Genomic DNA, 27,978 nt, shown 5'->3' on the forward strand with positions numbered 1-27,978 from the left:
CTTTTCTTACCTACTGGTACCTTCTGTTGTGCATTTGTGATCTGCATAAGTAAGTCCTCAAAATTTGCGCACGTCTGCCATTGTAGTCAATAAGCGCCTTCGTTTTCCTATCTTCTTCTTGTAGGGAATTCATCTTGCACTGTTGCCATTTCTAATACAAAGTAATCAAATCAAATCAAATCAACTTTATTTATAGAGCACATTTAAAATTTACCACAGGGGTAGCCAAAGTGCTGTACAATGAGCAGGTTAAAAGATAAAACGAGTACCGAGCAAACACAACACAACACAAACAGAACACGATAAAAAATAAATAATTAAAATAGAATTAATAAAAACATAAAAACATAAAAACAGGATCACAGCAGGTGTATTATGGGGCGCCATTGCAGGATGGATATCACTCAGTGTTAAAAGCCATGGAATAAAAGTATGTTTTTAAGAGAGATTTAAAAACAGGAAGAGAGGAGGCTTGTCTAACACTCAGGGGTAGGTCGTTCCAGACCTTGGGAGCAGCAACGGCGAAAGCTCTGTCACCTCTAAGCTTCAGCCTTGTGTCAGGGACCGTCAACAGCAGCTGATCGGCTGATCTTAAGGATCGGGTGGGGCAGTAAGGCTGAAGGAGGTCGGAGAGATAGGTTGGCGCGAGGTTGTTTAGACATTTAAAAACAAATAAAAGGAGTTTAAAATGTATTCAGTAATGCACAGGGAGCCAGTGAAGGGACGCTAAAATAGGGGTGATGTGCTCACGTCTGCGGGTCTGTGTTAGCAGACGAGCAGCAGAGTTCTGCACGAGCTGCAGGCGGGCGAGGGAGGCCTGGCTAATGCCAACATACAGGGCATTACAATAATCAAGACGAGTCGAGATAAAAGCGTGGATTAATTTCTCAAGATCATGTCTTGATAGAAGCGGTTTCACTTTCGCTATTTGGCGTAATTGATAAAAGCTTTTTTGAACGACGCTGCTGATTTGTTTTTCGAATTTAAAATCTGAGTCAAACTTTACCCCCAGGTTTGTGACAGAGTCGCTGAGATACGGGGTCAGAGTGCCGAGGTCAACGTTGGGGGAGGGAGAGCGACTTGGACCGAACAACATAACTTCTGTTTTATCTTCATTTAGGCTCAGGAAGTTAGCTGAAAGCCAGACTTTGATGTCGTGCAGGCAGTCAATAAGACGTTGAACCGTGTTATTTTGTGCCATGGGAAAATAAATCTGGCAATCATCGGCATAAAAATGAAATGCAATACTGTACTTCCTAAAAATAGAACCAAGGGGGAGAAGGTAAAGCGCAAATAAAATTGGGGCAAGGATTGAGCCCTGGGGGACCCCATGTGGTAAAGGAGCTGTGGACGACATAAAACTGTCTACTTTTACACAAAAACTCCTGTCGGTTAGGTACGACCGGAACCAGTTGAGGGCGGCGCCCTTAATGCCCACACAGTTCTCAAGACGAGTGATTAAGGTGGCGTGGTCGACGGTGTCGAACGCAGCAGACAGATCTAAAAGCACCAGGACAACATATTTACCAGAATCAGTGGACAGGAGGATATCGTTAAAAACTTTTAGAAGCGCTGACTCTGTGCTATGGAGGGCTTTAAAACCGGACTGGAACAGCTCAGTGATATCATTATCCTCTAAGAAGGGCAACAACTGACTGTAGACAACCTTCTCTAATATTTTGGAAATGTATGGAAGATTAGAGATAGGTCTGAAGTTAGAGAGGAGAGAGGGGTCGAGGCTGGGTTTTTTAAGTAGAGGTCGTACCACTGCATGTTTAAACTCTACTGGAACTATTCCAGAAGAGAGGCTACTAAGTAGTGCAGTTTTTAATCATATCTGTCAGTAGACTCGCTATGAAAACGCTAAAAACTACAACATAGATGGCGGGGAGAAGATGCTGTCGAAATAGAGCCGCGTAAATAAGACCACCCACAAAACAGCACAACCTGAGAAGACAGTCAAAAAAGCGGCTTGAAAATGGTCCATAAAACATAATGTATGCAACATTATGACCAAAGAACTACCATGACATGTTATGTAATGTTAATGTGTTTTAAATGTAGAACAAAAATCATAAAAATATAGTAATTCACTAAGGGCCTGATTTACTAAAGGTAAAACATGTGCAAACTTATTTGCACACGCAAAGCTGAGCTACTAAACTTGTGCAAAGTGGATTGTGTTTGTTAAGTGAGCAGAATAAGGCGTGCAATCCATTTTGTGTCTATGTTTTCATTAGTATGCAAAATACGGTATGTGCTGATCATCAAAACGGCCACAATACTGGGAAGAGAAGATGTATTTAGCACGCGCAATGTGATTTATCAACTCTCATCACCGTTTTAGGGGCTCTAGTTAGCGTTTTATTTAGCATGTGTCAGAAGGATATGCAAACTGACACCGACGCACAAGGCTGTGAGAAAGGACTGTTGCACGTGCTGCTAAGACAGACCATGGACAGAGAATTCTCCGGCCTACGTGTGCTGCTAAGACAGACCGTGGACAGAAAATCCTCTGGCCTACGTGTGTGTTTCAACATAATTGGACAATCAGAATTAACAATTATTAAATATATCCTCTATTCAGCAATTTCCTTTTATAATTTTATAGCTGCTAGATGGATTATGGGGCTGATTAAAATTAATTAAATTAATGCTGTTTGGTGTCTGCTGGCGGGTTTTTTTTATGTAGCAAAAACATGTACCGTATTTTCCGCACCATTAGCCGCACCTAAAAACCACAAATTTACTCAAAAGCTGACAGTGCGGCTTTTAACCCGGTGCGCTTTATATATGGATAAATATTAAGATTCATTTTCATAAAGTTTCGTTCTCGCAACTTCGGTAAACAGCCGCCATCTTTTTTCCCGGTAGAGCAGGAAGCGCTTCTTCTTCTACGCAAGCAACCGCCAAGGTAAGCACCCGCCCCCATAGAACAGGAAGCGCTTCTTCTTGTACTGTAAGCAACCACCCGCCCCCGGAAGAAGAAGAAGCGCGCGGTGCATGCTGGGATATGTGACGTTTCATTTCCATTTGTGTGTTTATGTAAAGACCCCAAAATGGCTCCTATTAAGTGTGTTGTCTGTCTAATTATAAATAATGCAGACGAGGCGTGTTAACTGAGTTCTCAACGTTTACTCACAGCGTGCTCATAACCACATTCTAACTCCCAGCATACAACAACGCTTCTCAGGGCTACCGCGCATGCTCGTAACTATCGTTGCATGCTGGGTAGTGTAGTTGTTATATTTGCTAGCTCATAACATCACATTAAGAGACACGCTTACGCGCTTAATTCAATACTCGCCGTCATTCCGGGTGGATTGACAAAAGACCTCCAGCCGCTAGATATTGGTGTCAACAGGGCATTCGAAGCTAGACTGCTAACTGCGTGGGAACAATGGATGACAGAAGGCGAACACACATTCACTAAGACAGGGAGACAGCGCCAGACGACGCCAACATCTGCCAGTGGATCGTAAATGCCTGGGCAGATATTTCGGTCACAACTGTGGTCCGAGCTTTCCGGAAGGCAGGATTCACAGAACTGCTGGATAACAGTGACACTGACTCCGATGACTTCGACGAGACGGAACCGGCCATTTTGGATCTCACATTTGCCCAACTTTTCACTTCGGACACCGAAGACTAAGGATTTACGAATGAAGAATAACTTCAGAAAGTGAGCGCTATGTTTATTTTGTGTGTTGTGACATTAACGTTCGAGCAACATTATGTTGCTATTGCTCTGCACTATTTTGAATTTTACTATGTTTGTGATTGCACATTTGCGTACATTTTGGGACAGAGTTGTTAGAACGCTGGTTTTTAATATATTATTAAAGTTTGACTGACCTATCTGACTGTTTTTTTGACATTCCCTTTAGTGCAGCGTAGGCGCGGCTTATAGTCCGGGGCGGCTTATTGGTGGACAAAGTTATGAAATATGCCATTCATTGAAGGTGCGGCTAATAATCCGGTGCGCCTTATAGTGCGGAAAATACGGTATATTACCTTAATATATCTCTTGCATGAAAGGACGTCTTTCATTATGTATTTTCTTGCGTTTGAATCATTGTAGATGCACGAATGCGCTGGTGATGTAATCCACAGCCTCACGCACAGAATAAAGTGTCATTGTGCATGTGTTTCTGTTGTCTGGACTGCGATTCAGAAAAGGTGTTAGATTATAGATGTGTGCTGCTGGTTCAACACATCGCACAAAGGTAGGAGAACGATAATGCGAATGTGCAGAAAATGATCGTCCCCGTGGTAAAATCCTAATTTGTGATCATCGATCACAGGCAACATGCCCAATCATAGAACACGCCATTTTATTTTTTGCACTTGCTGTCTAGCGCATGATATTTGGATCTTAATAAATCAGGCCGTAAGTGTAGAACTTCCACAACAAAGGAAAATTTAGAGTTTCCAATTAGCCTAGCATGACTGCTTTAGGACAGTGGGACGTATGGTATCTCGGTTGCCTTAAAAAAAAACCCACACGCATCACAATCAATAATCATGACATCCTATCATGTATGCACGCAATTTTGCCTATGAGTAAAAAGATGGGAAATACTAAATGAGTTGCCTGTGGGTCAAATTCAGCCCATTAATGACCTGTGAGTTAAGTTTAAAACTTGGGACAAATATTCTTGAAGTGTAGTGGTACCTCAGTTTTTGGACGCTCTGTTTTTCAACAGAATGTTGCCCCATTTTTGTATACAGTCTCGATTATCCTAACGACAAAAATTGTGTGCAACAAAATAGCCCCTTTGCCCGCGTAACATTCCGCGGAAACGAATGCCTTAACAAAGAATGGCAACTTATGGGGCCAAAGAAACTTTGCGTCTGCCAGCTCTTAGATAAGAAATGTCATCCCCCAACGTTGACCTCGGCACTCTGACCCCGTATCTCAGCGACTCTGTCACAAACCTGGGGGTAAAGTTTGACTCAGATTTTAAATTCGAAAAAACAAATCAGCAGCGTCGTTCAAAAAAGCTTTTATCAATTACGCCAAATAGCGAAAGTGAAACCGCTTCTATCAAGACATGATCTTGAGAAATTAATCCACGCTTTTATCTCGACTCGTCTTGATTATTGTAATGCCCTGTATGTTGGCATTAGCCAGGCCTCCCTCGCCCGCCTGCAGCTCGTGCAGAACTCTGCTGCTCGTCTGCTAACACAGACCCGCAGACGTGAGCACATCACCCCTATTTTAGCGTCCCTTCACTGGCTCCCTGTGCGTTACCGAATACATTTTAAACTCCTTTTATTTGTTTTTAAATGTCTAAACAACCTCGCGCCAACCTATCTCTCCGACCTCCTTCAGCCTTACTGCCCCACCCGATCCTTAAGATCAGCCGATCAGCTGCTGTTGACGGTCCCTGACACAAGGCTGAAGCTTAGAGGTGACAGAGCTTTCGCCGTTGCTGCTCCCAAGCTCTGGAACGACCTACCCCTGAGTGTTAGACAAGCCTCCTCTCTTCCTGTTTTTAAATCTCTCTTAAAAACATACTTTTATTCCATGGCTTTTAACACTGAGTGATATCCATCCTGCAATGGCGCCCCATAATACACCTGCTGTGATCCTGTTTTTATGTTTTTATTAATTCTATTTTAATTATTTATTTTTTATCGTGTTCTGTTTGTGTTGTGTTGTGTTTGCTCGGTACTCGTTTTATCTTTTAACCTGCTCATTGTACAGCACTTTGGCTACCCCTGTGGTAAATTTTAAATGTGCTCTATAAATAAAGTTGATTTGATTTGATTTGATGGGCACTGAAACCCAGGGCCATTGTGCCATTGTGTGGTAGTAACCAGACCGAAAAAAAGAAGTAGCTATCGGTGCTAAATGAATGCAGACTCAGCCACATGCAACAAGTGCTTGAGAGTTATATTGTGCAAATAACGTCTTGTAAGTAATGTAGCATCTCGACAGAAGCACGAGTGTGACGCTCTTTTTAAACTTTATTGCCGACCAAAACAGCCAAAACAGAATCCTTCTTAGCACTACAGACTAGCCAGCAGTCAAAACAACAAGGCAGTGGGAGGACTTACATAATATGCACCAATGACAGTTATGCCGAGCGAGGTTGCATTTATGAACCCCCGTAATAATAATGTATTATAAGCCCTTTTTTGCACGCTCTCTGTGTTTTGTATTTCTCCAATATAAATGACAATTTGTTGCAGATTTAATTTATTTTTAATGTATTACTTAGTTATCATTTAATTTATATATCCGGAGTATTTCAATTACTTGTCTGTTCCCTTTGACACAAACTTTCATACAAATATAAAGGAATAGTTTTTTTTAAATTTTTTAAGTACAGAAATCCTTTGAACTTCGAAATCCTTTTTGGTCCGTTCTGATTGGTCGTCTTGCGGTCTCTTTAGATCAAACATTGACATTGAGCCCAGTTCCCAAAGAGGGAAGGCTGGTCATTAGGACTGGGAGAGTGCTAACCATAATTTTGGCTACCAGATACCAGCGAGTAATGGCGTTGAAAAGGCGGATATTTCTAGTTTTGCTGGGCAGCAGCAAGAACAGACAATAGGACACAACCAGTTTGGAGTGCTGTGGGGTGACGGACCACCCTGACACCGCATGCCGGAGCAGCTTTAGGTGTGGACAAGAAGCCGAGCCGTGGGTGTAGGAGCAAGCCTGAGCAGTGCCAACGGAGGACGTTGCTGACTTCAACAGGAAGGCTGTGGATGCTGGATCGCTGCTAAAATTCATGCTAGCAAGGAAGACTGGATCTTTTAGGGCAGATTTTACACGGTTCACTCTGACATTTGCTATGCAAACTTGCCACAGAGATTACGCTTGTACCTCAAATTTATGCTTGCAACGTAAAGCATAACAAAAAGCAGACGGACAGCTAGTATCTAAAAATATTTGTAAGTTGGAGTACTCATTGTCACGGCCAGGGTGCATTGGAATGCGCCCTCATCATTGCGCTCTGCGTTTCACACCGCGGGACACGCCCACGACCGCGGCGCACATCCAGGGCGCGTCTCCGCCCTGCAGCTGCCGCCAGCTGCAATCACTTACCGCCAATCAGCACACCTGCCTGGAATGAAGGAGCTGCCTTCATAAGCCTGGACAACTTGGCATGCCGGCGCCGGAATATAGTCATCTGTACCGTAAGCAACAAGCTTTATGCTATATTCGTGTTTCCTCTCCGTGCCTTGATTTGTCCCTTGTCTTCTCCCGTGTCCCCGCAGTACCCTCCGTCGCCTGGAAAGTGAGCTGTACCTCTCACTTTTCCCTGGATCTCCCTCTGGACTCTGACTGCCTCCTTCAATTCTCGACCTCTCGCTCGCACCTAGATTCTGACGCCTTTCTCTCGCCCCTGATCATCTGCCTGCCCCCTGGACTTCCTCGTATCTCGTTCAACACTTTGGTAACACTCACTTCAGTTAAATTCTACACATAGTCTTACACCATTCCCTTTTGGATATAGTTCACACTCCATTTACTTAGTTTATTAAATTAGTATTGTTTGTTATTATTATATATATTGAATATTTATATATATAATAAATAATTGTACATACTGCCATCTCGTGCCTGTTGCCGTCACCTCCCCTTTAGCAAACCATAACACTCATAAGTTGAGGTACCACTGTATGTCAACAAACGATCATTGGTTGAAAAATCCTTTATCACCAATTGTTTGTGTCTTTTTCCACAGTCACAATTAAATGTGCAAAGGCTAGTTTTGCTTACAGTTTCAGTTAAAGCAACAACTTCTTATGTTTATTCAGCCAGTCCGAGGCATGTCAACATACGCAAGGTTCCACAGTAATACTGTTTTGATGACGGTGGCAGTGCACATGTAGCCTAAAGTACATGCTGTCTGTCATTTGGTTAATTTCTAGTTATGTTACAGAAAAGCAGACACATATTTGGTGTATTCTGACCTGCTCAGGACCAGCTGTTGTGTCCAATATCTCAGTCAGAGTCTCCCCAGGCTGAAACCGGATCACATCCACAATCAGCCTCTTGGTGCTAGAGTGACATGACAAATAAACACTTATGGAAGCAACTAAATGAAGGTAAGATGTAAGCCTTCAACCAACTGTATGAACTTACTTGAGCAGGAGGGTCTTGGCATCTACTTCAGTATTGGCCTCACCAGCGACATCAAACTTGTTTGTCAGTGTTAGCGACACCTCAGTCTTGCCCATTAGCTCTTTGTTTGGGTCATCAGGAGGAAGGGGATTTTCACCTGTGTATCACCGATATTAGTAAAGAAATATAATACTCCCCATTGCGTATAATGTTGCATTCCTGATTGTTAATAATCAATCAATGACATTACATTATCTGCAGTCTGCCTGTGTGTAGTTCTCCTCTATTCTTATTATGTGTAGGTAGTTAAATGATAAATGATAAATGGGTTGTACTTGTATAGCGCTTTTCTACCTTCAAGGTACTCAAAGCGCTTTGACACTACTTCCACATTTACCCATTCACACACACATTCACACACTGATGGAGGGAGCTGCCATGCAAGGCGCTAACCAGCAGCCATCAGGAGCAAGGGTGAAGTGTCTTGCTCAGGACACAACGGACATGACGAGGTTGGTACTAGGTGGGGATTGAACCAGGGACCCTCGGGTCGCGCACGGCCATTCTTCCACTGCGCCACGCCGTCCCGTCTTCTCAATTATTTTCTGTTACGTCCCCCCCAAGAAGAAGAAAACATTTTGAGCCCCCCAACTCTCCGCCGCGACAATAAATACTATTTATAGGATAATTATTTGTCTATAAAATCTGTTATAAGTACACCTCTGCAGAACACTGTATCCTTATTAACACTAAAGAAAAAAAGAAAGAAATATTGATCAACTTACAACAAAAAATAACTTGACTAACACTTCTTTTGGTCTGTAACAGAAGAGATTTAAAGTGCATCAATTTGTCTGAAATCAATAAAAAATGAAATCCATCCAGGCATTTTTTTACCGACTTGAACCACTTGATACTAAAAAATAAAAACGGTAGAAAATGGATGGATGGAACCTTAATAAATAAAAACTAATTAAAATTGATCAGCAACAATAATTCTGGAGCACTATACAGGTAAAAGCCAGTAAATTAGAATATTTTGAAAAACTTGATTTATTTCAGTAATTGCATTCAAAAGGTGTAACTTGTACATTATATTTATTCATTGCTCTAAAACTTGCTGGTAGACGGCTGCGTTGACCCTGGATCTCAGGAAACAGAGTGGACCGACACCAGCAGATGACATGGCACCCCAAACCATCACCCAACCATGCAAATTTTGCATTTCCTTTGGAAATCGAGGTCCCAGAGTCTGGAGGAAGACAGGAGAGGCACAGGATCCACGTTGCCTGAAGTCTAGTGTAAAGTTTCCACCATCAGTGATGGTTTGGGGTGCCATGTCATCTGCTGGTGTCGTTCCACTCTGTTTCCTGAGATCCAGGGTCAACGCAGCCGTCTACCAGCAAGTTTTAGAGCACTTCATGCTTCCTGCTGCTGACCTGCTCTATGGAGATGGAGATTTCAAGTTCCAACAGGACTTGGCGCCTGCACACAGCGCAAAATCTACCCGTGCCTGGTTTACGGACCATGGTATTTCTGTTCTAAATTGGCCCGCCAACTCCCCTGACCTTAGCCCCATAGAAAATCTGTGGGGTATTGTGAAAAGGAAGATGCAGAATGCCAGACCCAAAAACGCAGAAGAGTTGAAGGCCACTATCAGAGCAACCTGGGCTCTCATAACACCTGAGCAGTGCCAGAAACTCATCCACTCCATGCCACGCCGCATTAACGCAGTAATTGAGGCAAAAGGAGCTCCAACCAAGTATTGAGTATTGTACATGCTCATATTTTTCATTTTCATACTTTTCAGTTGGCCAACATTTCTAAAAATCCCTTTTTTGTATTAGCCTTAAGTAATATTCTAATTTTGTGACACACGGAATTTTGGATTTTCATTTGTTGCCACTTCAAATCATCAAAATTAAATGAAATAAACATTTGAATGCATCAGTCTGTGTGCAATGAATAAATATAATGTACAAGTTACGCCTTTTGAATGCAATTACTGAAATAAATCAAGTTTTTCAAAATATTCTAATTTACTGGCTTTTACCTGTATATAAACCACTTCAACCTACAAAACAAAAATTAATACAACTATTTGAGCAGACTTAGTTTTTTTTAATCAAAATGAGTAAGTCAGGATTAGTGGCTACAATGAGCACGTGTTTTTAGTGCACAGCTTTTCAAAGCGGGTTTTGAAGCATGATACTGATAAAGCATGTTTATGGTATGCCACGTACCCCCTGGCATCGTACTGCGCCGCCCGTTTAGTCAAAGAAATCGGAAGCAGGAGAGGGTTGGCCGTACTTTAGTTGACCGTTATACGTTACAGTATTCATTCACAGACGCAATATTATCCACTCTGCTTGGGCTAAATTAAGTATTTCTGAGTTTGATTCTGATTGACACATAGAGCACGACTGCTGTAACAAGTTTAATAAATTTATAAGCGGTCATCATATGCGGTTGTTGACATATTAAGATTCGAAAACCGAAACTAAACTTTGGCCACAGACATAAGCTTCTTTGAACCTAGGGCAGTGTGATTCATGTATTTTTATATATTCTATGCTCTCATCTAACAGCTGCTGCTGTGGTAGTTTTGTTGAATGTCTTGCCTACAATGACATCTCTCCTCTGGCAGATAACAAGCTAAAAACAAATAAAATAAATGGGTGTTATTTTCTGCGGTAGAATCTGTGTTAATTCTGCCGCGCTTTTATTTTGAGGCTTACTTAGCACTAAACAGGACGTCCATGTGTGCAGGTTTTAATGCATGTCGACATAAACAGACCCATTTTTCATGGAAATAAATTGTGTCAACAAAAACCATACATGTCGATTTAAGCAACCATAAGTTGGTCGACTTAAGCAGGCTTCACTGACATATGTATATCATTGTTTTTTCTCACTGCTGACATTGACCTTTTTTTCCAGACTACAAGCCGCAACTTCTTTCCCAAGCTTTGAACTCTGCGACTTATACAAAGGTGCGGCTGATCAATGGATTTGTCTTCGCTAATGGCCATAATGTTTTGTGTTCAACCAACTTACATAGTAGTAACACCGACACAGAGCCTGAAAATGTGAGTTATTATTTGTGCTATGGCGCTATCTTTTGGACGAGTTCGCTCACTGCAGGTGCTGCGGGTTAAAAGACCACAGTATTTCCTTCTGTTTTGTGCCTTGAACCAGAAGTATAAGTGCCATTCCATCTTTTAGTCATCCATTGCGTTTCTACTCGTATGGTTTCTTCATTCATCACTCCAAGCAACGTTTGTAAGTTTTTACAATATAACTAAAACAATTCATTCCTACTAAACCGTCCCATGTTTGATAGTAAAGTTTTCATTCATATTTGGACGCGCTATCGTAATGTAATTAAGCTAGCATCGTTAGCATTAGGTAATATGCTAACATGTTTAAGTGTCTGTGTTATTTATTATTTAGTATTAACTTACAATGGGATTCTTTTTGTATTATATCGGTTTCAAAAATGTTTCAATAGATTGACCAAAACATCACCGTGGAGTTATTGAGTCTGTTTAGCTGATTGGAGAGCTAGCTTACACAGTTAGTGGGTCCATGACAATGACTTTTCTGTTTTGTTTGATCAGTCGTTTAACTGCCTTGTTACAGGCACCGTTTAGAAACAACAGGCACCGTTTAGAAACAAGTAAGGTATGCAAAACATTTACAAAATCATTCTGTGTAAATAACAAATTTTGCAACGTATATATCTGCGGCATATACAGGTAAAAGCCAGTAAATTAGAATATTTTGAAAAACTTGATTTATTTCAGTAATTGCATTCAAAAGGTGTAACTTGTACATTATATTTATTCATTGCACACAGACTGATGCATTCAAATGTTTATTTCATTTAATTTTCATGATTTGAAGTGGCAACAAATGAAAATCCAAAATTCCGTGTGTCACAAAATTAGAATATTACTTAAGGCTAATACAAAAAAGGGATTTTTAGAAATGTTGGCCAACTGAAAAGTATGAAAATGAAAAATATGAGCATGTACAATACTCAATACTTGGTTGGAGCTCCTTTTGCCTCAATTACTGCGTTAATGCGGCGTGGCATGGAGTCGATGAGTTTCTGGCACTGCTCAGGTGTTATGAGAGCCCAGGTTGCTCTGATAGTGGCCTCCAACTCTTCTGCGTTTTTGGGTCTGGCATTCTGCATCTTCCTTTTCACAATACCCCACAGATTTTCTATGGGGCTAAGGTCAGGGGAGTTGGCGGGCCAATTTAGAACAGAAATACCATGGTCCGTAAACCAGGCACGGGTAGATTTTGCGCTGTGTGCAGGCGCCAAGTCCTGTTGGAACTTGAAATCTCCATCTCCATAGAGCAGGTCAGCAGCAGGAAGCATGAAGTGCTCTAAAACTTGCTGGTAGACGGCTGCGTTGACCCTGGATCTCAGGAAACAGAGTGGACCGACACCAGCAGATGACATGGCACCCTAAACCATCACTGATGGTGGAAACTTTACACTAGACTTCAGGCAACGTGGATCCTGTGCCTCTCCTGTCTTCCTCCAGACTCTGGGACCTCGATTTCCAAAGGAAATGCAAAATTTGCATGGTTGGGTGATGGTTTGGGGTGCCATGTCATCTGCTGGTGTCGGTCCACTCTGTTTCCTGAGATCCAGGGTCAACGCAGCCGTCTACCAGCAAGTTTTAGAGCACTTCATGCTTCCTGCTGCTGACCTGCTCTATGGAGATGGAGATTTCAAGTTCCAACAGGACTTGGCGCCTACACACAGCGCAAAATCTACCCGTGCCTGGTTTACGGACCATGGTATTTCTGTTCTAAATTGGCCCGCCAACTCCCCTGACCTTAGCCCCATAGAAAATCTGTGGGGTATTGTGAAAAGGAAGATGCAGAATGCCAGACCCAAAAACGCAGAAGAGTTGAAGGCCACTATCAGAGCAACCTGGGCTCTCATAACACCTGAGCAGTGCCAGAAACTCATCGACTCCATGCCACGCCGCATTAACGCAGCAATTGAGGCAAAAGGAGCTCCAACCAAGTATTGAGTATTGTACATGCTCATATTTTTCATTTTCATACTTTTCAGTTGGCCAACATTTCTAAAAATCCCTTTTTTGTATTAGCCTTAAGTAATATTCTAATTTTGTGACACACGGAATTTTGGATTTTCATTTGTTGCCACTTCAAATCATCAAAATTAAATGAAATAAACATTTGAATGCATCAGTCTGTGTGCAATGAATACATATAATGTACAAGTTACACCTTTTGAATGCAATTACTGAAATAAATCAAGTTTTTCAAAATATTCTAATTTACTGGCTTTTACCTGTATACATTGCGGCTAATATATGGAAAAAGAATGTTCTTCTAAAATTAAGTGAGTGCGGCTTATATACTGGTGCACTCTATAGCCTGGAAAAGACAGTATATGAAAGGTGTTCGGGTTTTCTTTTTGCATTATTCTGTTCACTCACCGATGAGGGACTCTACAGTGGGAACTTCTCCAAGGTCCTCCAACAGCTCATGGACGGGATCATTGTGCTCTGGAGCAATGGCATCCTGATGGTCCAGGAGCAGCTGCAGCAAATAACATTGAACCCGTTACTGACAAGTGACAGAAATTATCAATTCGAATGATAGCTTTATTGTTTATGGTGCATTAAAGCACATAATGGGTGGGATTTTTCAAAGATATGAGAGATTGAGGTAAATACAAACGTACTGTGTGAGTGTTAATAATCTCTCCAATAGAGATGTAGATGACCGGTTTGGTGACGTTGACTAGGTCAGAGTACTGATCCACGTTAAATTTATCTTCAAGCGAAGGGACATCGCATGCCGTCAAAAAATAGCGCCTGTGTGAAAATAAGATGATAATGTCAACCATGCAAAAAGGTACAACAGATTCTACAAAAATCTTCAAAAAGATTTAACACCTAAACTTCTGATAAGAATTGCTGAGATATTCATTGATGGGATTCAGGTGGGCGTTATCTCCAAGGAACATCTTGTTCGAAGCAGCGTGCTGCAGCATCTTGGCAACGGAGCCCAAGTTTCGCCGCTGCTCGTTGGTGAGCTGGCCACCCGCCGACACCTCAATGATGTCAAAGGCATCAGGGGCAACAATGGCTGGGTTCATGTAACGGTAATACAGAAGGTTCCCCACGATCTGAAATGTCAAAATCAAAATTGTTTGTTACAAGTCGGTAAGGCTGTATGATTCTAAATATCTTAATATGTGTCCCACAATTGTTCAACCATGCAAAAACAATGATAACGAATAACAGGGGTCACCCAAGAATGGGTGATAAAGGCCATAAAGTAGCTTAATTCCAAGTACGTCAATTTAGACACTAACTGTCATATTTGTCTGTAAATTGGTGGCATATACAATAGTTTTGCAAATATGTATGGTAATAAGATCGGAATATTCATTATGTTATTTAATTGTAACGGACCTGCAACCAAAGTCTAAACTACAATTATCGGCATTGACATTTTATGTGAAACATGAGAAAGTAGTGGGAGAGCGCAGATCTCAGCAAGGATCTACCACTAGTAAAGAATCTTTTAAAGAAATCCTAACTCTAAATGGTGATGTGGATCACCCCCAAAATGTAATCACTTGTTTCTTATCCCATTGCAGACATTTCTTCAAAGTTTCCCTTTTTAAAGTTAGCAACTGACTGCAATGTTGAGGCGAATGCAATGAGTTTGCGACAGGCCTCCCTACAATGGCTGCACAATACAGCTGCGCAGTACGGCTAAACTGCGGGGCACAACATGGTGACGGTGATGCTGATCAAACCCAAAATCTAATCACTTTTCTGCCATTTCCAGAAAGTTTTAGCGAAATATTTAACGAGCGTTTTGAGGTACATTAATTACTAGCTGACAAACAGACAAGCCCCAGAAAACGTTATTATGTGCAACGCAGGTTATAGTAATGTTTTTTTGTATTCCATCCATCCATTTTCTACAGCTTGTCCCTTTTGGGGTCTCAGCTGCATTCGGGCGGAAGGCGGGCTACACCCTGGACAAGTCGCTACCTCATCACAGGGCCAACACAGATAGACAGACAACATACACACTCACATTCACACACTAGGGCCAATTTAGTGTTGCCAATCAACTTATCCCCAGGTGCATGTCTTTGGAAGTGGGAGGAAGCCAGAGTACCCGGAGGGAACCCACGCAGTCACAGGCAGAACATGCAAATTCCACACAGAGAGATCCCGAGCCCGGGATTTAACTCAGGACTACTCAGGACCTTCGTATTTTGAGGCACATGCACTAACCCCTGTGCCACCATGCTGTGCTAAACCAAGTCAGTGTCCTTTGTGGCGGCCGGCCACAAATACAGGTAAAAGCCAGTAAATTAGAATATTTTGAAAAACTTGATTTATTTCAGTAATTGCATTCAAAAGGTGTAACTTGTACATTATATTTATTCATTGCACACAGACTGATGCATTCAAATGTTTATTTCATTTAATTTTGATGATTTGAAGTGGCAACAAATGAAAATCCAAAATTCCGTGTGTCACAAAATTTGAATATTACTTAAGGCTAATACAAAAAAGGGATTTTTAGAAATGTTGGCCAACTGAAAAGTATGAAAATGAAAAATATGAGCATGTACAATACTCAATACTTGGTTGGAGCTCCTTTTGCCTCAATTACTGCGTTAATGCGGCGTGGCATGGAGTCGATGAGTTTCTGGCACTGCTCAGGTGTTATGAGAGCCCAGGTTGCTCTGATAGTGGCCTTCAACTCTTCTGCGTTTTTGGGTCTGGCATTCTGCATCTTCCTTTTCACAATACCCCACAGATTTTCTATGGGGCTAAGGTCAGGGGAGTTGGCGGGCCAATTTAGAACAGAAATACCATGGTCCGTAAACCAGGCACGGGTAGATTTTGCGCTGTGTGCAGGCGTCAAGTCCTGTTGGAACTTGAAATCTCCATCTCCATAGAGCAGGTCAGCAGCAGGAAGCATGAAGTGCTCTAAAACTTGCTGGTAGACGGCTGCGTTGACCCTGGATCTCAGGAAACAGAGTGGACCGACACCAGCAGATGACATGGCACCCCAAACCATCACTGATGGTGGAAACTTTACACTAGACTTCAGGCAACGTGGATCCTGTGCCTCTCCTGTCTTCCTCCAGACTCTGGGACCTCAATTTCCAAAGGAAATGCAACATTTGCATGGTTGGTGATGGTTTGGGGTGCCATGTCATCTGCTGGTGTCGGTCCACTCTGTTTCCTGAGATCCAGGGTCAACGCAGCCGTCTACCAGCAAGTTTTAGAGCACTTCATGCTTCCTGCTGCTGACCTGCTCTATGGAGATGGAGATTTCAAGTTCCAACAGGACTTGGCGCCTGCACACAGCGCAAAATCTACCCGTGCCTGGTTTACGGACCATGGTATTTCTGTTCTAAATCGGCCCGCCAACTCCCCTGACCTTAGCCCCATAGAAAATCTGTGGGGTATTGTGAAAAGGAAGATGCAGAATGCCAAACCCAAAAACGGAGAAGAGTTGAAGGCCACTATCAGAGCAACCTGGGCTCTCATAACACCTGAGCAGTGCCAGAAACTCATCGACTCCATGCCACGCCGCATTAACGCAGTAATTGAGGCAAAAGGAGCTCCAACCAAGTATTGAGTATTGTACATGCTCATATTTTTCATTTTCATACTTTTCAGTTGGCCAACATTTCTAAAAATCCCTTTTTTGTATTAGCCTTAAGTAATATTCTAATTTTGTGACACACGGAATTTTGGATTTTCATTTGTTGCCACTTCAAATCATCAAAATTAAATGAAATAAACATTTGAATGCATCAGTCTGTGTGCAATGAATAAATATAATGTACAAGTTACACCTTTTGAATGCAATTACTGAAATAAATCAAGTTTTTCAAAATATTCTAATTTACTGGCTTTTACCTGTACATTTGAACCATCAAGAATAGCAATATCTGTTCACTCTTACGATTGGATTGAATGTGCTTGTTGCTTATCGTTACAACTCTCGGAGCTGGTATGGATAGTAACTCTGCTTCTCGGAACAGCTCATACACGCCTAATCTGATAGAAAAGACGACGTAGCTGCAGGATAGATTGGAGTTGCCAATTTACAGCCTGATTTACTAAAGGTTTGCGTGTACTAACATACTTGCAAACTTGATAGCACACGCAAGGATGATCTACCAAACATGTGCAAAGTGGATTGCGTTTGTTAAATGAGCAGAATATGGCATGCAATTCGTTTTACATCTCTGCCTTAATTATTAAGCGGAATATATGCTGATTAGCAAAACACCTACAATAAAGGGAGAAGACGCAAATATATTATTAACACTCATCACTCTTTTGCAAGCACTATTTAGCTTTTTATTTAGAACCTCTGAAAAGTATGTGCAAAATGACACAGTTACACACATAGCTACAGGATTGGTGCTTGCGCCGCAAAAACAGATGAGAAACAAGAGAATGTGTGTGTTGAGGTCTCCACATCTGCGGTCCCTTCCAAGTTTTCTCATTGTTCCCATTGGATTGAGGGTTTTTTTGCCCGGATGTGGTTTGTGCAACCCTTTATAAATAAACTTTAATTGATTTATATTGGCCATTAGATGAGCCCAAACAAATCTGAGAGCACTGTTCAGTATTGTTTGCCTCTGGTTAGCTCAATCTTAGGCAGCATTACTGTGTCATTAGATTAAATAAGTATAAAGATGACTTTGAGGGTATTATTTCATGTCTAGAAGGCTCTCATAATGTTGAAAAAAAACATATTCATTAGGTCGTAAACACTTTTTTTATGCTCAAACTAAGAAAATATTCTTCTTATAATGAATAATTCCTACTTTGCGAAAATTCAATTATCACAGCCAGGTGCAGAACCAAGTAACTACGATTAATTAGGGATTACTGTAATACCTATAGAAAATAACAAATAAAATAATTATGGTACACATATTACACATATAATAAAAAAATGACAGGCGCAGTCAAGGCTTAGAGGGGATCTGGTTCGGTGGCTGCAGGATTAGGTCTCTGCTTTTTGCAGATGATGTGGTCCTGATGGCTTCATCTGGCCAGGATCTTCAGCTCTCACTGGAACAGTTCGCAGCAGAGTGTGAAGCGACTGGAATGCGAATCTGCACCTTCAAGTCCGAGTCCACGGTTCTCGCCCAAAAAAAGGATGGAGTGCCATCTCCGGGTCGGGGAGGAGACCCTGCCCCAAGTGGAGGAGTTCAAGTACCTCGGAGTCTTGTTCACGAGTGAGGGAAGAGTGGATCCTGAGATCGACAGGCGGATCGGTGCGACGTCTTCAGTCATGCGGACTAGGGATGTCCCGATCCGATATTTGGATCGGATCGGCTGCCGATATTTGCCAAAAATTGCGTATCGGCAAGGCATGGGAAAATGCCGATCCAGATCCAGTTTAAAAAAAAACTCCGGTCCGTGTTTTCCAACGCACCGATTTAAATAATACATTCCACTTTTCTGCTGCTCCGTAATTTCCGTTCCGCATTTTCCAGCACACCTTCAACACATCCACATGTCTGTGAATTCTCACGCAGTTGCATTTAGCTGCTGGCATTACACGACAGGCTCTTCTCACTCTTTCCTGTGTCTCCCTCTCACAGACAGCGAGCGCACCTTCTTACACACGTCACATACTGTCACGTCATACGTCACATACTGTCACGACATACGTCACATACTGTCACGACATACGTCACATACTGTCACGTCATACGTCACATACTGTCACGACATACGTCACATACTGTCACGACATACGTCACATACTGTCACGACATACGTCACATACTGTCACGTCACATACTGTCACGTCACATACTGTCACGTCATACGTCACATACTGTCACGTCATACGTCACATACGTATACGCCCTCCCAGAGCAGAGAGGTAGCAGCATGGCTAACGTTAGCTGTGATGTTAGCGCAGCCGTGCGAGCAACGCTCCCTCTAAGGTGCTCGCCTGTGCAATTGCGCACTGTTTAAACGTCCTCTGCGCATAGCAAATCTATGCCACGCACAAAATCTAATAAAAAAAATAAGCGCATAACAATTTTCGACACACCGACACGACAGAGAAAACAGTTTTCGTCATCATTGTTCAAATATTGTGACGTCTGTCGAGACGCTTATCTCCATTCGGTGCCACACGCCCACACCATCAAAATGCTGAGGCAAAAATTTCCACATCAACACCGTATGAAAAAATTAGTGATTTTTTTAGTTGTGATTTCCTTCTCTGCATGAAAGTTTAAAAGTAGCATATATTAATGCAGTATGAAGAAGAATGTTTTAATGTAGACATGCAAGCCTTGAAAGAAAATTTTGAAAATCAAGACTACATTTCCTGCAAATGGGTGCATTTCTACCCTATATTTTAACTTTAGATTTATTCTCATATCAAACTCTGACACTTACATCCGGCGCCCCCCTCCACACCCTGGATTATAAATAATGTAAATAATTCAGTGTGATTATCTTGTGTGATGACTGTATTATGATGATAGTATATATCTGATAGTATATATCTGTATCATGAATCAATTTAAGTGGACCCCGAATTAAACAAGTTGAAAAACTTATTGGGGTGTTACCATTTAGTGGTCAATTGTACGGAATATGTACTTCACTGTGCAACCTACTAATAAAAGTCTCAATCAATCAATCAAAACACATAGAATCATCATACTGCTGTGATTATATGCATCAAGTGTTCATTCAAGGCTAAGGCAAAATATCGAGATATATATTGTGTATCGCAATATGGCCTTAAAATATTGCAATATTAAAAAAAGGCCATATCGCCCAGCCCTAGTTCAATGATGCCATTTCTGTTTGTCATGTATAATTTTGTCTATTTTGTGTTTATCCTTGAATAAACAGGTCAGTTTCTTGTTACCAACCATTGTGTATTATTCAAACTCCCCTAATTCAGCTGGCTAGTTGTTATCAAGAGTACTAAAACCCTTTTCAACATGATTCTGACAACTAAGTAGGCTAAATAACTTTAAACTTTAATACATGCTCGAATAGGCCAGTATCGGTCAGTATCGGTATCGGATCGGAAATGCAAAAACAATATCGGTATCGGATCGGAAGTGCAAAAACCTGGATCGGGACATCCCTAATGCGGATGCTGTATCGATCCGTTGTGGTGAAGAAGGAGCTGAGCCGGAAGACAAAGCTCTCAATTTACCGGTCGATCTACGTTCCCATCCTTACCTATAGTCATGAGCTTTGGGTTATGACCGAAAGGACAAGATCACGGGTACAAGCGGCCGAAATTAGTTTCCTCCGCCGGGTGGCGGGGCTCTCCCTTAGAGATAGGGTGAGAAGCTCTGCCATCCGGGGGGAGCTCAAAGTAAAGCCGCTGCTCCTCCACATCGAGAGGAGCCAGATGAGGTGGTTCGGACATCTGGTCAGGATGCCACCCGAACACCTCCCGAGGTGTTCAGGGCACGTCCGACCGGTAGGAGGCCACGGGGAAGACCCAGGACACGTTGGGAAGACTATGTATCCCGGTTGGCCTGGGAACGCCTCGGGATCCCCCGGGAAGAGCTGGACGAAGTCTGGGCTTCCTTGCTAAGGCTGCTGCCCCTGCGACCCGACCTCGGATAAGCGGAAGAAGATGGATGGATGGACAGAAACATAATGGAATGCAATAAAAAATGCTGAGTATAGATTAGGTTAAGCTTTAACGAAATACTGTACATTGCTTGGTGATGAAATCGGTGTATGCTTCTACTGTTATGATGAATACATAAAACTGTTTGAAATAAATGTCGCTACTGTATCATTCTTGCGTGGCGTAAGAGCAGTTGCTGCTAACAGTTGTCTTTAAGAGTGGAGCTTATAATCGGGAAGGGTCACAGCTTCAAGACCTGCTGTGGCAGAAAATATACTGTTGAAGTGGGAGAGCTGTGGGCCCCCTCAGTCTGCTAGCCCTTTTCAGAGTGTTGACACAATAATTGTGTTTAATTCATGTCATTAGGATGAAGAGACGCTTTGTAAACATTAAAACAATGTAGAGTCGGCAGACCTTAAGCAGTTCATCCTCTGTAGCATCTGGGAACTTCTCATGGAGGGTGTCCTTCAGGACCTTAGAGATGAAGCGCATCCCGTAGCTAACAGACAAACAGTGCGAGTCAGTCAGACACACTTTAACTGATGTTGCAATAAAGCTGGGATGAAGCAAATGTACTTACGGTATTTTATCTGCTGAGACGATTATAGCAGAAAGGAACTTGTCCGTCACCGCCTTCATGATCTTGATGGAGGCCTCCAGTCTATTCCGGACTTCTTCATGAGCCATTGCCTGCTCAGGTGTTACATCATATGGTAGTTTGCTGTGGACAACATAACTTGGTTTAGTGATGATCTCTCTTTGGTTTTAGAGATTTAGTACAGCTTTACTAAAGTCATCAAATTGACCCTAGCAACAAGTTAAAGCAGTAAGTAGAACAGTGCGCTTTTCTAGACACTCAAAGCGCTTCACAGAGAAGTGGGAACCCATCATTTATTCACTCCACATTCATACAGGTGGTGGTAAGCTACATTGTAGCCACAGCTGCCCTGGGGTAGACTGACAGAAGCGTGGGTGCCAGTTTGTGCCTACGGCCCTTCCGACCCCCACCCATCATCTGGGGGCAACGGTGAAGTGTCTTGCCCAAGGACACAACGGCAGTGATTTGGATGGCAAGAGGCGGGGAGCAAACCTGCAACCCTCAAGTTTCTAGCACGGCTGCTCTATCCACCACGCCATGCCGCCATAAATAGAGAATTTAACATGATACAGATAATAAAATATTAGGGCAACATTAAAAAACAAATACAAGATATTTTGAGTAAACAGTAATGAAACAAGAAATTATACTACAGTGGAACCTGTTTATGTTGACGTGCTTTGAACTGGCTGACTCAGATCGACATAAGTGGTTGTAAACATACAGTTAGTGTAATTGAAAGTAGCCACTGCACTTCTACTTTGGCCAGAGACATAAGCAGAATGGGTGATAATAAAGGCTTTTTTAACCTTTTTTGACAAGGTTTTCCTGTATTTGTGCATGTTTTTATTGATTCTTGAGTTAACATATAATATTTTATACTGTCATCTAACAGAACTGATGCGGTAATGTCATTGAATGTTCAGAGTACAATGACAATAAAGCTTTCTTTCACATATCAAATCAAATCAAATCAACTTTATTTATAGAGCACATTTAAAATTTACCACAGGGGTAGCCAAAGTGCTGTACAATGAGCAGGTTAAAAGATAAAACGAGTACCGAGCAAACACAACACAACACAAACAGAACACGATAAAAAAATAAATAATTAAAATAGAATTAATAAAAACATAAAAACAGGATCACAGCAGGTGTATTATGGGGCGCCATTGCAGGATGGATATCACTCAGTGTTAAAAGCCATGGAATAAAAGTATGTTTTTAAGAGAGATTTAAAAACAGGAAGAGAGGAGGCTTGTCTAACACTCAGGGGTAGGTCGTTCCAGAGCTTGGGAGCAGCAACGGCGAAAGCTCTGTCACCTCTAAGCTTCAGCCTTGTGTCAGGGACCGTCAACAGCAGCTGATCGGCTGATCTTAAGGATCGGGTGGGGCAGTAAGGCTGAAGGAGGTCGGAGAGATAGGTTGGCGCGAGGTTGTTTAGACATTTAAAAACAAATAAAAGGAGTTTAAAATGTATTCGGTAACGCACAGGGAGCCAGTGAAGGGACGCTAAAATAGGGGTGATGTGCTCACGTCTGCGGGTCTGTGTTAGCAGACGAGCAGCAGAGTTCTGCACGAGCTGCAGGCGGGCGAGGGAGGCCTGGCTAATGCCAACATACAGGGCATTACAATAATCAAGACGAGTCGAGATAAAAGCGTGGATTAATTTCTCAAGATCATGTCTTGATAGAAGCGGTTTCACTTTCGCTATTTGGCGTAATTGATAAAAGCTTTTTTGAACGACGCTGCTGATTTGTTTTTCGAATTTAAAATCTGAGTCAAACTTTACCCCCAGGTTTGTGACAGAGTCGCTGAGATACGGGGTCAGAGTGCCGAGGTCAACGTTGGGGGAGGGAGAGCGACTTGGACCGAACAACATAACTTCTGTTTTATCTTCATTTAGTCTCAGGAAGTATGCACAATAATTAAACAGTAGTTATGTCGCCTTTGTTGTTTCACTAAGCTTAGCAGTAATTAAGATCACAATACTACAACACATGTCTACTTAGACAATTTTTTTCATAGAAATGTATGTTAATGTTGACCTAAACAGTCACTTTATGTAATAACAACACTGAGAACCGAGACTTGAGTTGGTTGACATTAGAGGGTTGCTGACATAAACGAGACCAAATTAAGTGGGTTCCACAAATGTATATTATATTAAATATTTTATTTATTGATTTATTTTAATTTATGCTATTTAACTTTATAGGATATCAAACGACTTTTGATTGATAGCATGTTTAATGAACAAAAAGGTAAAGTATAACATACTTTAATAGCAGCCACCCATATTATTCCTTTTTTTTTTTTTTAAATGCCCTTCTAAGGAAAACATTTTGTACTCGAAAATATCAATAACGTAACTAGAAGTGGTTAAAACTGAGATGATTATTTTATTAGGGTAAAACAATGTAGAGCAGGGGTATTGAAACGTTGTTAAAGTATGTTAGTAAGCTAAATAAAAGCTATAGGCGGATTTTCATGAAACTTTCAGGAATGTCCCAAATGGGATAAGGAACTAGTGAGTACATATTGGAGATGATCCGAATCATTTCAACTATGTTACCGTAAGTTTATTTCACAAGGTCACATTTTTCTGTGCGCATACGTAACCGTCCCCGCCTCCACCCAGTGGGACAAAGAGAGAAGATGACTGACAAAAGGGTTCGCTTTCTTAATTTAATTCCGTTGTGGATATGAAAAGTTACGGATAGATTTTGATTAAACTTTCAGGAAATATCACAAACGGGTTAATGAACACTTGATTCGATTTTAGGGGTGATCCGGATCACTGTCTGGATTCAGTATCAGGCGATAGGGCCTGACTAAGTGAGGAGAGTTTTATTCGAGTGCTTTTCTAGTTTGATATTTTTCACCGTTTGCTTACTTAATTAAATGCTAAAACCTATTCAATAAAGGTGCAAATATGCGATTCAGTTAAACATATTTTATGAAAAAAAGTCAATGAAAAAAATGTTAGCTTTGTGTTACATAAAGCATATAATAATTGAACTGTAAATCTGCGGTGTTTAAAATATGCAGAGGTACAATAAAAAATGAACAAATAGCCTCTGGGCTGTATTTTGGACTCATTTCCTCTATAGGCGCAGTAGGAAAAACAATGCACCTTTCCAAAATTGGTTTAAATAGTGTACTGTTCGAATAATACACCCAAAGGAAAACGATTTTGTAAAAATATAAAACATAAATTATTCCTATTAATGATTATTTCAAAATAACTCAAACAATGAAGCAATTACATTGTATATAGTTAGATGTAGTGTCCATAGAAATGTTAAAGATGGCACCACCAATGTTCCTTCTAATTTTTTATGTTTGTGAGCAAACGCACAAACTCCCTGAGCATTCAGTGGAGCACATGTGAGCAACATCAGGTGTGCACACTGTGGCCACACCAGCGTCACACCTGTCCCAAACCTGACATCATAACAATTTAAATGTTTTATTAAAATAATTTTCTGATATACCGGTAAGTGATTTTGCCCTCTTACAATGACAATAACAAAAAAACATGTTTTTCATGACCTATGTGCTAGTATTGTATGTCTGGCTGCGGGTCCTGTCTTTAAAAGAAATGTTACCCCTTTTAGAGATTACATTTAGTTCCTGTAACTTTCTGTCTGTAAAATACATCTTTTTATTAGCATTTATGAAATCAAGTGACAATATTTCATGAATAATATCCTTAGATTAACATTCTTAATAAATGGCAGTAAAATAAGCACACATCTGATTGAGGAGTAAGAGTGTTACAACCTGGCTTTTACACATTGTGTGGCGTTGGGGTTGTCCGACTTTTTGTATGGCCATAAACGCAAGACTGGCTAAGTGCCATGAGTGCGTGTGTTGGTGCAAGTGAGACAGAGCGAGCGGCTTCTGTTGAAACGACGGATGACAAAGTTGGTTTAAGCCTGGTTTGTATGGCAGAAAATTACCAGTTTATAGATAAATGTTTTTTTACTCATGTTTTTGGAGTGGTTACAAACAGTTTTGCTCAATAAAGTGATTGATGGAATTCCTGTCCGTAAAGTGTCTCGACAGACGATAATTGAACTGTGTTGACAAAGATTGTTTTATTCATTGGGGCCACTCTTGTTGTCACCTGTCACTCACAGATTTGCATTGCAAAATCATACAGAATAAATTGTAATGTGTTTATTTTGTTTAAAGTTCAGATGGGATTTTTGATTTTCTGCGCGGCATTAATTTGCTGTGCGCAGAGGACGCTTGAGCAATGCGCAATTGCGCAGGCGCGCACCTTAGAGAGAACGTTGGGCACCACCAACATGTTTTTTTAGATTTCTCCATAAAGCTATCTCGCTCACCTGGCTTCCCCAGTTTGCGTTTCCATCTGGTTGACCCAACTCTTGTAGATGTCCACTGGGTCAGTCTTGATGTTCAGCGTCTTGTCATCCATGATGTCCTTGACAACCGGCGCCAAGATCTGTCTTAACGCATTCTGGCCTCGCGCTCCACGGTGGAAGCTCACCACCATCTTGATGACAGTAGGGTTTCCGGTGACAACCTCCTTAATCTGGTCAACTTTTGACCTGATGACAGTTGATGAATTCCAAATATTATATTACATGTTTTTACAGGACATGTCTAGATAAAGTTGTTGTGGTAAAACACAAATTCCTTTCTTCTGCACGATTTACTGCTAAAATAACACACATCATGGTGTTAATTACCACATTTTCCTCTTTAACATTTATGTTGATTAAAGGTGGTCCTCGGTTCGCGTATGAGTTCCGTCCTTACGACGGCGATGTAAGTCAAGTTTTAACTGTAAGTCGGAAATTATACCTTTAAATAGGGTTGCGCGATATAGATGATATATGATATAAATTTTATAAACGTCAACTCGACGTCCATTGCACCGGGCAGGGGTCCCCACATCTGCGGTCCCCTCCAAGGTTTCTCATTGTTATTCCATTGGGTTGAGTTTTTTCTTGCCCTGATGTGGGATCTGAGCCGAGGATGTCGTTGTAGCTTGTGCAGCTCTTTGAGACACTCGTGATTTAGGGCTATACAAGTAAACATTGATTGATTGATTGAAATTTGGCCAACTATCATTATATCGTGACAGTGCATGTTGATGACATATTCTACTGTAGTTTGACAGCGAGAAGCAAACAAACGCGTCCTAGCATTCTTGCTAGTGGCTAATGTCCCTCCACAGTGCAAAGCCACTTCTAAGTTAGAAATCCCATTCTTCGCCTCCATAGCGGCAAATAAACTATGTTTCTTACAAGTAACGGAGGATATGCTGTCCTCAAGCGAAAGCTCTTGAATGTAAACCAAGATGGGCGAATCAGTACAAATATCAACAGTAATCATACCAAGTATTATAGTATCAGGTCGATACCAGAGTGATTAGGTCAATATTGTTTACCATCAAAAAATATTTTGTTGTTTTTGTTATTGTTTACAAACTCAGAAAATAAGTCCCTAGACACAAGAAGACTTAATGCTTTAATTCAGATCCAATAGTTCCTAAATATTTTAGAAAATGTTTTAATATTGTTACACCACAATCCTGTGTTTTTGTGTATTTATGATTGTGATATAGAACGTAACTATATAATGATCAGGAATGTTTTAATTATCAGTATGACCAAACCTGCCCCTGTTGTTATATTCTTTGCTCACAGTCAGCTTTTCCTTACTGGTGTATTGCTTCTTGTGCCTTCACGTCTCCTACCCAGCTCCCTCGTATCTTCTGCAGGTACGTTGTGATCTTTTTCCTCTAAACCTCTATTTTTTGTATCTCCTTTCCAGAGTTAGAGAGTTTTCCTTTTGTGGACTAAAACCATTCCCAGTGACTCCCGGCCGTTTCCTCGCCGACTGCAGGAAGCTCCATCGTGGACTATATTTTTATAGTGTGCACTTTTACCCCATCTCCTTTTGTTTGGATTATTATAATTATTAAAGAACTGCACTTTTTGTTTAACCTTGCCTCACGTCTCTGAATCCGGAATTCTAACAGTGACTGAGCTGTGACACATGTTATGGTATTGGATTGATACACACATTTGTCGAATCGCCCAAAACGAATATAAAGGAGCCAATCAATCAAATCGAATAAACAATGATCAGTTGTTACTCTCAATGTACAGAGAATACAATACAGTAATAAAAATACTAAATACATTATTTAAATTAAACAATTAGAAAGCAACAACTCCTTACCTGCACACAGAAAGGTACAGTGGGGCAAAAAAGTATTTAGTCAGCCACCGATTGTGCAAGTTCTCCCACTTAAAATGATGACAGAGGTCTGTAATTTTCATCATAGGTACACTTCAACTGTGAGAGACAGAATGTGAAAAAAAAATCCAGGAATTCACATTGTAGGAATTTTAAAGAATTTATTTGTAAAATATGGTGGAAAATAAGTATTTGGTCAATAACAACAATTCAACTCAATGCTTTGTAATATAACCTTTGTTGGCAATAACAGAGGTCAAACGATTACTATAGGTCTTTAACAGGTTTGCACACACAGTAGCTGGTATTTTGGCCCATTCCTCCATGCAGATCTTCTCGAGAGCAGTGATGTTTTGGGGCTGTCGCCGAG

At 41.2% G+C, this 27,978-nt stretch overlaps 1 protein-coding gene across 1 annotated transcript in view; it reads right to left on the reverse strand.

Moving 5' to 3' along the window:
- The window catches only part of iqgap1 (IQ motif containing GTPase activating protein 1), a 178,076-nt gene that overhangs the window by 19,823 nt on the left and 130,275 nt on the right, over positions 1 to 27,978 (reverse strand). The window contains exons 25-32 of the mRNA XM_061975071.1: positions 25,724 to 25,948; positions 21,351 to 21,491; positions 21,185 to 21,269; positions 14,035 to 14,267; positions 13,821 to 13,953; positions 13,573 to 13,675; positions 8,105 to 8,240; positions 7,933 to 8,020 (exon numbers count right to left, since the gene is read on the reverse strand). Of these exons, the coding sequence (XP_061831055.1) occupies positions 7,933 to 8,020; positions 8,105 to 8,240; positions 13,573 to 13,675; positions 13,821 to 13,953; positions 14,035 to 14,267; positions 21,185 to 21,269; positions 21,351 to 21,491; positions 25,724 to 25,948 (1,144 nt within the window). The remainder of the gene's footprint in view (positions 1 to 7,932; positions 8,021 to 8,104; positions 8,241 to 13,572; positions 13,676 to 13,820; positions 13,954 to 14,034; positions 14,268 to 21,184; positions 21,270 to 21,350; positions 21,492 to 25,723; positions 25,949 to 27,978) is intronic.

This window comes from Nerophis lumbriciformis, linkage group LG15, assembly GCF_033978685.3.
Source record: "Nerophis lumbriciformis linkage group LG15, RoL_Nlum_v2.1, whole genome shotgun sequence".
NCBI lineage: Eukaryota > Metazoa > Chordata > Actinopteri > Syngnathiformes > Syngnathidae > Nerophis > Nerophis lumbriciformis.